Source organism: Halichoerus grypus, chromosome 6 (assembly GCF_964656455.1).
Source record: "Halichoerus grypus chromosome 6, mHalGry1.hap1.1, whole genome shotgun sequence".
NCBI classification, from domain to species: Eukaryota; Metazoa; Chordata; class Mammalia; order Carnivora; family Phocidae; genus Halichoerus; species Halichoerus grypus.
This window is the reverse complement of record NC_135717.1, coordinates 135315930-135326945: the sequence shown is the minus strand read 5'-3', so window position 1 is coordinate 135326945 and position 11016 is coordinate 135315930. Positions and strand designations below refer to the sequence as shown.

The 11016-nt window shown below is 36.8% G+C and overlaps 1 protein-coding gene across 1 annotated transcript; it reads left to right on the top strand.

Moving 5' to 3' along the window:
• Positions 1 to 8598: 8598 nt before the first annotated feature.
• On the top strand, positions 8599 to 8989 carry LOC118525128 (dolichyl-diphosphooligosaccharide--protein glycosyltransferase subunit 4). Its single transcript, XM_036075659.2, has one exon. The coding sequence runs from the start codon at positions 8650 to 8652 to the stop codon at positions 8755 to 8757; it is 108 nt and encodes a 35-aa protein (XP_035931552.1). The 5' UTR covers positions 8599 to 8649; the 3' UTR covers positions 8758 to 8989.
• The last annotated feature ends 2027 nt before the right edge of the window (positions 8990 to 11016 follow it).

The following is an 11016-nucleotide window of genomic DNA, read 5'->3' as shown; positions in this document are numbered from 1 at the left end:
GAAAACACAAGGCAGCAAATCACACAGGTAACATATAACATTCTTGCCTATATTTTATTAGCCAAAGCAGCTATATGGCCACGTCTAACTTCAAAAGAGCAGAAGTATGCAATCCAACCATGTACATAAGAAGTATGCAATCCAACCATGTAGATAAGAAGAAAACCAGAAATATTTGCTTGGCAGAAATAGTGAATACGGCAATGCTCACAAAAACTTATTTGAGTGCTGAAACTAAGCCTCAGGCAGGTTAAATAACTCCTCAGTGACACTGGTTAGTGGTAAAGCCAGTTTTGAAATCCAGTCATTTCTGACTCCAGAAGAGAGAGAAATGAGAATTGGGAAACGAGTAGGATGAATTTTTGATTAATTCAGTATTTCTAAACCCTTGCTGCTGGAAATTGTCTTGTCTTTGGAAGCAGCATCAGCATCACCTGGGAATTTATTAGAAATGCACAATATCAGCCCCATCCAAGGTAGTGAACCAGAATTTACCTTTTAACAAGGACTCTTGACGATTCATATGCACATTAAAGTTTGAGAAGCACTGTCCTAAACTTCATCTGTCTATGCACATACATTAGGTTGCATTGGAAATAATCTATGGCTGTTCCCTGCTCTAAGCCTACACCTATTCATTTAGGAATTATAATACCTTCCCCCCACATTTCCCACCACCATCACCCACTCATTTCTGGGACTCCTGTGCAAGAGTGTAATACATAGACCTGTCCTCCCTCAACTCTAACACATCTCTCTCACTTTCCCTGCTGTGATCTCCAGACACTTCTCTTTCCTGCCTCTGGTAACCCTTAGGATAACAGATATATCCTATTATCTGTGCCAGAGTTGGGAAGAATGCACCTCTATGGAAATCATGTTGAACCGTGAGAGCGAGGTTCTTGTCTCACAGTGTTAAAGGATGAATCTCTCAGACAAAGGAGAGTGAGTAAAGCGATAGAGTTTTATTAAGTGAGGATATGGAAAAAGCTCTCAGGAGTGAGACGGGTCCTGACAGTGTTGCCACTGAGGGCTTTTAGGGTTTGTCTTTTATAGAAAGCTAACCAGGGAACCTAAATGTTTTTAACATCTCTATTGGTAGCACCATTGAGTAAGGACTAGCGGTAACACCTTCAATGCCTTACTTCTTTTTTAGGGTCCGGTTATTCCTGGTCAGTCACAAGTAGCTATTATAACAAGACCCCACCTTTGACACCTAGGACAGGATGGTCTGATTTGTTTCCTTATCTCTGGTTTCCTTTCATCTCCACATTTTTTAATTTTTGTGAGTCTGATCCCGTGGGTAGCCGCCTACCTCCCCCCCACCACCTAGCCCCTGCTGTCCCTTACTCAGTGTCACAACTGACCATCTAGGCCTCTAAGCACCACTGCTTATGCCCAGAATCAAACATGTTCATTCACATACACAGCTCCTTCAGCTTTCCATTGGAGCAACACGTTTCAAATGGCTCACGGTCAGTCTAGTGACCAAGTGTGGTCAACAGTGATTGGGATGATAGACAGCTTTCTCTTATCTCTACTGTGCTCACAGCTCTTCTTTTTTTTTTTTTTTTCCTAAAAACATCAACCCCCAGAGAACTATATGCCACACACCTACTTCAGCCAAAAAAAATGAAACTCTCTTGGATATTATTTTTTTTTTTAAAGATTTTATTTATTTATTTATTTATTTTATTTATTTATTTTTAAGATTTTATTTATTTATTTGAGAGAGAGAGAATGAGAGAGAGCACATGAGAGCGGGGAGGGTCAGAGGGAGAAGCAGACTCCCCGCTGAGCAGGGAGCCCGATGCGGGACTCGATCCCGGGACTCCAGGATCATGACCTGAGCCGAAGGCAGTCGCTTAACCAACTGAGCCACCCAGGCGCCCCTCTTGGATATTATTAATTCATGTAAATAACACTTGGGGTAAAGGATACTTCGGCCCAGCAGAAATTATCTTTTATAATTAACATATCTAGGCTATCAAATAGAAAGTAATCATTTGGAATAAATCTAAAGACACTCTTATTTTGACAAGTGGCATAGCTTCATACTACTTTTTTTTCAAAAAAATTACCATAGAGAATATTATCCTCAAATGTCTTGATATCTTTCTATTGTTAAAAACAAGACCACAGGCCCCAAATGGAATTTCTTCTACTAAAGCTCCATGTGACCAAACTGAGACTTAACCAACTACAGTTTCAGCTCTGTGAGAAATGGAATCTTAAACCAGTTGATCAGGAATCTCCTGATCAGCACTAGTTAGGTAAACTGCTGGAAAGATCCCTGCCATCTTCTGAAGGAAAGTCACCATGTAACCAGTCTCCTTTTTGCCTAGGAGAACTTCCTTGTTTTTCCTCCCTCTGCCTAGAAAATACTTTCATTTTGTACAGCCCCCTTGAGCTTTCTTTCTCTCTGCTAGATTGGATGCTGCTTGTTTTGAATTGATTTTTGCCCAAACTCTTAAAAATGTTAATATGCCTCAGTTTATCTTCTAATACTGTTATACATAATAAGAAATTAAATTTTTATAAGAAAATCTATAACTCATAAAGAAAGAATGAGAAAGAAAAGCCTAAATAATAAGTATGTATCAACAAGACAGAGTGTGTACATGAAATATAAGCTGGCTTGAATTTTCCTACACAGGACTAGCCTTCATTTTAGAAACAAATCCCTCCTGCCCTGAATCATGGTTAAGATGTCCACCTAGATATAACATTTCCCAAACCAGAGGACCAAGCATTAGCCCATGGGATAAGAGCAACTTTCAGGTCACACACTTTAAAGAAGCTACTTATCTTCCACTCACTCGTTTCCACTTTCCCAAGCCTAGGAAGTACCAACCACTGGAGTGGTCACCTTGGATCCAGGGATGGAATTTATGCTGATGATGGAGAAGCAACTCTTCAGAAACTGATTATGTACCATCTTAGAATTTTATGCAAAAGAGACATAAATCGGGCGCCTGGGTGGCTCAGATGGTTAAGCGTCTGCCTTCGGCTCAGGTCATGATCTCAGGGTCCTGGGATCGAGTCCCGCATTGGGTTCCCTGCTCAGTGCAGAGCCTGCTTCTCCCTCTCCCTCTGCCACTCCCTCTGCTTGTGCTCTTCTGTCTCTCTGTCAAATAAATAAATAAAATCTTTAAAAAAAAAAAAAGAGACATAAATCTTCTGTCATGTTTAAGTCACTGCTAATTGATCTCTCAAAGTATTTGGATTAATATTCTAATACAAGACAATATAAAAATTATTTTTTTTCAAAAAAAATCTTTTTTCAACAAAATCCAACCTCTTAAAGAATATCCATGTAACTGAAGGTCTTGCTTTGACTGCTTGAATGAGAACTAAAAACAGCAGAATTATTACAAAAGAACAGAAGGAAAAGACATCTGTATTTAGCTTTAGAAAAGTAAATAATCTTTACTTTTTAAAGCAAATTTGGAAGAGTTTAAAATTTTCATAGGCATAAATTCAGATTTATTTGCCAAATACTTTTGCATCAAGTAAAAAAGGATTTTCTAAAGCTATATATTTTATTTATGCTTTTATTTAACTAAATGTATAATGTGAACCTTTAAATCTCCTCTTTCTGGATTTCTCTATTTCTATAAATGAGGTCCTCATTTTCCCCAGCTCCAAACCATTGTTCCAGCCTTCATTCCTCTCTTTCTGCCTCTTTATTGGCCCCTTCTTCCTTTGTTTGGACAGCTTCCCAAATGAATTTCTTCTCTTTCACTTCAGGGCTCTATTTAAATCCTTACCCACTTCTTCCAGAATTTTAAGTGACCATTACTACAGCTGATTCCAACCCCTTGTTCTTTCTCTTCTTCTAGTTCAGAATGCACTGGAGCATGTTTTTAAAATCTTCATTGTGCAAATCATTCCCTTCTTCAAATAGCTTAAAAGATAACAGTATACATATTAAACTTCTCAAATGTTCTATTACTAAAATCTATTGTGATGTGTTCCCTTTCTTCCTTAGTAGTAGACCATAGGATCCTCCCTCTCAGCTTCATCCAAAGATAGTTACTCTTTATTTCCTGAATACAAAACCTGTAGTCACACCTCCATTTGCTCAGTCCACACTCTGCCTGAAAAGCCTTCTGTATGCAAAACCTCCCCAAGGCTCCTTCTTCCTCCAGAACTCATATCCTGTCTCCACTCTTTCCCCAAGATTGTCAACGGCCCTAAGGGCTCAACCTCTCTTCTTCTGAATAAATGGGGTTCTTATGATCTGTTTCATTCACCTGGACCCTCTACACTTTCTCATACTTCACGGGCCAGCAGCAAACAGCAATCAGTTAAAATATATATCCGACATACTGTGCAGGAGGCAGTATGCCTAATGGTGGGAATTCAGAGAAACAAGAGATATGATACCTGCTGCCCTTTGAGAGGCTTACAGACAATTTGGAAAGACCTATCATCAAAATTAAAAGAAACAAATCACAAATCAAGATTATATAGAGCCCTTAGAATTCAGAAGTAAGGTTGTGAACACATTTAAGGTTATGGCTTTCACCCTAGCCCCTGGGATTTTATTATTTCATTTGTCATTCTTCTCCCAAAACTCTATTAGTTTTAAAATTATTCCAAAAATTAATATTTAAAGCTCTTTGAAGTAATAAAATGTAAAAGACCAATAACATATATAACCTTTATGTTGAACAAATATCTCTCTCCCACATCTAATGTGCCTTTGTATGAAAAGTGGGATGATTCCATGCTTTCCCATTCATCTTTAGGTAATTAAAAAAATTACACAATAACTTTAAGTCATAAAACATCTCAAATTCATTAATAAAAACATCCAATGCCACATAGTAATTAACATTGTGAACCTGAATTCAAGTTGAATCATCTCCTTCACATGTCCTGTGGAGATGACTGAAAGCAGAATGTAAACAAATGGGGTGAGGCATAGTTTTTCTTCTCTCCTTCTGTCCTTCATTCATTATCTGATTTTGACAACTAAGGTTTCTGAACCTGCCCAAGTCAGAGCAGAAGTAGTGGGACAGGAAACATCTTACTTACTCTCAGAAGGAGGGCTCACACTCTTTTGGTGTGGTGGGCTCAGTGCTGACTTGCCCACTCCTTGCTACTCTTGTGGATTCTTTGGAAATCTCACTTATTACACTCTTGTACTTGAAGTTCCCTTGACCCACAGAAACACACTCTATTTTGTGCTTGCTTACTCTCTCTTCTGCTTCTAGTAATCAGTTCTCTACTTCTGGCTTCTCCTCTGTTGAGTCCAGATCTCCCATCTAGGAATGTGGCTTCCTTGCCCATGTTCTACATCTGGGCAATGGGGGAAACCATCTTTTGCTCAGACAAATGAGAGTGCAAGCTAATCTCAGCCTAAGCAGACTGCTAGCCCGTCTCTTACACTCTAGATTTCCCAGGCATGTGTGAGACACTGGGCAATTTGCCTTAATTCAGGATATCAAGCTCTTCTGGTTAAGGCTGTCAGATTTAACAAATGAAAGTACAAATGTTCTATTAAATTTGAATTTTAGATCTCAACAGATATTTTTAGTATAAGTATATCCCATGCATAGTAAGTATAAGTATAGCCCTAAAAGGCTATTTATTGTTCATCTGCAATTGCAATTCAATTTTGGCTGGGGTATCCTGTATTTTATCTGGACGCTCTCTCATAGTAGTTCTGCTGATGTCACTCTCTTGACCTGAGGTGACGAGGGGACTCCCCCAGCTCTCTACTTGGGAGAGGAGTCAAAGAAATCTCTCAGTTTCCCTTACACAAAATGTCCTTCTACCAATCTCTACTCTTTGATGTATTTTAAATAATCAACTTTAAAGATGATAACATTTCTTAATATTTCCTTCAGAAAGTTTCATCTTGATTTGGTGGGGATGCAAGGATTAAAGGAATCTCATGCATTGCTGATAAAAAATGTTAATTGTCACAACCATGTTTGTTTACAACCTGACAAAATCTATTAAAACAAAAATTACATACACACTTTGGAGACCCCTTTCCTGAGAATCATCATATCCATATAAAATGACACTAGTATAAAATGTTTTATAACAAGGATATCCTAGCTGTATCGGTTCAAAGGAACCAAGAAGAAAAAAAATCAGTAAAAATTTAAATCACCATCAATAGAGGAATAACTGAATAATTTATGATACAAAACTCACTCTGAAATACTAAAGAGAATAAATTAGACCTATTCCAATTGATTTTGAGAGATTTCCATAAGTTAGAGTTAAGTGGGGAAAAGTCTAAATTCATGAAAAAGTACATATTTCTGATAAACAATGATCCCATGAAATAGAAATGTCTGTAATTTTTCCTATAACAGGATAATGGAGAGAAATATAGAAGAGTACATATAATTATGTTTATGACATAGGCCATGGGGAATAAATGTGTAAGGATTGGGGAGTCTAGTAGAAGATAAGATTTTAGAAAATAGGTAGAACCAAAAAATAGGAAAAGTGTGCTTTTATATATATATATATATACACACACACACACACACACACACATATATATATATATACACACATATATATTTTGTATATACACATATAGCATTTAATTTAAAAAACTAAAAATAATAGTTATCATTATTTTTTTGCTAAAAACAAGCTCTTTGCCAGTATAAAAATTCTCCTTTTAAAAGCTCTTTTACAAAGTATTGATCCTTTCCATTAAACTAGACCTAGAGCTGGCCTTTATTATTGATTTTAGCATACAACCTTTACCCCTAAGGCTTCAGGCTAACTTTGTATAAGTAAATTGTTCAATCATTAAAATAGTTCAAATACCACAGATAGTAGCTGTAGTTCTTTAGAGCATACAGTAACCAAAAAGAGTAACTTTGCTGTAAGTCTTAAAAGGCAAACAAGCTGATTTTCAGAGAAACATAGTGAATAGAGAAAAGCAAAACCATCCAACAGGAACTCCCTCAGTTTGCTCTTAAACACAAAACTTAACAAACCTATTCATTCAGGGTAATGAATGAATTACCTTTTCCTTCCTGTTAGATTAGAAGAGATGACACTTCTCTTTTAAACACAGCCTTTAATCTGTGCTTTGAGATCTAGTCACTTTTCTATTCTGAGAATGCTTGTATTATTAATTATTGTTTCTAATTCCTATTTATAAAACCAGTTCCTCTCAACCGGATTCTTTTTTCTAGTATAAAATTACACAAAGTCATCCTTCAACTCCAAAGCTGCCTCCACCTTATCTCATACTTTTCTTATAGAAAAATTGTTCATCGTTTCATCTCTACTTCAGCTCATCACTCCTGAATCCAGTCCAGACCAGCTTTCTCTCTCTTTTCTATTGTGAAAACTCACTGGTACTACCATTGACCCTCATGCCACAGAATTCAATGGATATTTTTCTATCCTCATCATATCTGATGTTTCCACAGCATTTCTATTGTCTCTGATATTTTCTTTTTCTCTTCTTGGCCAATATAATATCACCATCTCTTGGTTTTCTAACTATATTTCTGTTTTCTTTTTAATCAGATTTATGTCCATTTTTCTAATCCTCACTATTTTAATGTTATAATTTCTCACGGCCCAGATACCTTCTCTTTGCTTTAAAAAATTAGATCCACCTCCTTAATAATCATCTCTATGCTGATGACTTCCATGTTTCCATCTTTGTAGTTCCAGCTAGACCTTTCCTCTGGGCCATATCATACATCCAACTGCCTACTCAGCATCTTTACTTGGATGTCAAAAACATTTTAAACTTTTCATATCTGTGATTGAGCACATTATGTTCCTTCAAAACCTTGACACTCTCCCACTGTAGAGTACAGCACCATTATCTTCCAGAGGTATAAACCAGAAACCTACAAGTCATTCTTATTACCTCCCTTCTCTCATCCTCCCATACTTAATTGATCATTAAATCCTTTAAATTGATCATTCAAATGTATTTCAAACCTCTGCTCTTACCACCATCTCCTTTTCAATCAGCCATGTCCAAGCTACTCTCTTCTTATTCATGGACAATATTTATAATAAATTCGAATATATAAATTATTATTATTATTATTATTATTATTATTTAGCCCAATGACTGCTTTTCTTTATCTATATTAGGTCTCCTCCCACTATTCTCCAAACTAGGCAGTAATTGTTTTATTAACAAATTTGATCATGTAACTTTCTGCTTAAAACTCCTCAATGACTTTGAATTGTCCTTAGGAAAAAGATTAAGGTCCTTAATATTTCCTATAAGCCCTGTATGATCTGGCTCTTTTCCTCGTATGTATGTAGTCTTACCCTTTCCCAGATCATCCTTTCCCAGGGAAATATTTTTAAATCTCACAATCTAAGTGAAGTTGTTGGTGGTGGTGGTTTGTTTTTGTTTTTGTTTTTGTTTTTATCTCTTATGGTATTGTATTTCCATCCTAGTGCTTATCTCAGTTTTTAATTAAATAACTGTTCATGACTTAACCTTTCATTTGTAGCCTCCATCAGAACACAGAATTTTTCTTTTCTTACTCTTGCATTTCTAGCTCGAAGCCCTGAACAAGGCACACAATCAATACAAAAAAAATTGGTTATTAAATAAATTAAAAGAGGGGACTCCTACCTCCAGCTAGTACGCAGACCACATCACGGGGGGCCCAGTTGGTCAGGATGATCACAGACGTGCAGCTCGCCGTCTTCGCCAACACGCTGGGCATGTCGCTCTTTCTGCTTGTCGTTCTCTATCACTACGTGACCGTCAACAATCCCAAGAAATAGTAATGAAAGTGGCGCTTTCTCCACCCCAGGGTTCCAGGACACAGTCTGAGGCAAGATGGAGGGTATGAGGGGCCTTCACACTTCACTTCATCCCTCTACCCATCACAACATACAAAGCAACTACACCTGGATTTTTCCAAACAACTTTTATTTCCTCAAAGTCTTCCTTAACCCTATGGAACAAGAAGCTGCCACTGAGTAGGGCCCAGTATAGGAGTTTCTTTTCTACTCCCTCCCCTCAGTATAAAGATACAGATATATTTAAAAATAAATAAATAAATGAGAAGAAATGGACACAGGATAATGTAGCATTTGAGAGAACAAGTTCTAGAATCAGAAAATCCTGAATTTCAAATCTGATTTTTCCCTTACTAGTTGTATGATCCTGGGCAGTTTATTTCTCTCCTAGTTTCCTCACCCTTATTAGGGAGATAATAATTCTTACCTCATATGCTTATTAAAAAAATCAATAGCTAACGTTAAGTGAGTACATTGGGCTTGGCACTGAGCTAATTGCTTTTACATGCATTATCTCACTTAAAATTAATACCATGAGGTAGGTGTTAATATTATTCTTGTTTTAGAGGTGAGGAAACAGAAAATTAGAGGACTAAGTAACTTTCCCAAAGTCACACAGGCAATAAGTGGAAGAGTTATGAGTAAAACTTAGGTCTATTTGACACCAAAGTCCATGTTTTAAGCCTTACTGCTTTAGTCATTCTTCTCCTCCTACTAATCTGATGTGTGGCTCCATTAAGATTATGTACACACTGCTCACCACTGTGTCTAGCACGTGGTAAATTCTCCAGCAAAAGCACATCATTGGTTTTCTCACTGTTATTATTGTTACTACTGCTACTACTATTATTATTAGCACAGATTATAAGACCTAGGAAGTGAAAATGATAGATTCTCATTTCCCGAGAGGATAAATTTGTATCATCTTAATAAGTCCCCAGTCAATTCCATCTGCTATAGAGCTGGTGGCTTGCATCTAAGACGATAAAGCTTTCTTCCCAGTCTTCAAGTTCCCTCAAATTCCTTCATGTCTAAGAAGCCTGCCCAATACCTCCAAGAGAAAGAAACTCATTTGAACTTGCACCAGTGATAGGGTCATCAATCACAACCCAACCAGCATAATTTCTCTTTAGTATTATTCATCGTCTCAGTTTAGAGACACCATGGCCCTCCAACTGCATTAAAATTTTGCTAAACTCCAGCCTTTTACTACTTGGTACTCCCTAAGCACCCAACCAAATGCTTTCACACCATTAGTGAGGGAACAAATATTTGTTAACTGATTGATTGAAAAGAGACAGAAAACATCATAATTGAAAAATCTTCTTTATGTCCTCTTCAGAGACCAAAACGTCAATGTTCAAATGTGAGTAAATCATGAGAGGGACGTTGTAAGTTCAGCGAAAGGTCACTTGGAGCAATAGTTTCTTCAAAGGCTTCTCACCAGATCGGCTAATTTCTCACTAAGCCTACTGATTTCCACAGAGACACTATCATAGCTTACAGAGATATTTCTGTATTTTTAAATTTATAAAATTTAATAGCACGGCTCTGCATAAAGATTTAATGACTGATTTTCCAAGGGCTATTGGCATTATTTATAACTGTTCTAATTGTAATTATAGCCAGCACCCTAACATAATCAAAAGGGTGAATGTAAGACAGTGAGTTAGGAAAATAAAAATATCATAGAAGTAATACATACCTTTCTTATATACTGAAGAACAATTCTGGCATACTTGACACTTTAATAGATAAGCATGAGGGTTTTTTAATTCACATTAGAAATAAGTAAACCACACACACACACACTACTATCAATAAGCTCATTCATTATACCTTTTGACCTACATATATTTCATTCTTTTTTGTTCCTATTTGTGCCCCCTGACCTTTTTCACCATAAGAAAATTAACAGCTTAACAGTATTCCTATATACATATTTATCCTATGAACTGATAAGGTTATTTAACTTTTGAGATTGACTTAAAAATCTTAAAATCAATACCAGGCTCCCAGATTTCCTTACAATAGTGGTTTAGAGGTAGAACTTGGTTGGAAAGAGGAAGGGAAGATAGGATAGGCCTGGAAATTGTTTTGAAACTGCATTTATATGAAAAGTATACTGATTTGTTTAGACGAAATGATTTCTTGGATTGTCTTTGGAGGACCTGATGGGGAATATAGTTGGGAAAGACTAAGCTCCCCTCCTCTAGTCCCTACTACTTCCACCTAATTTTT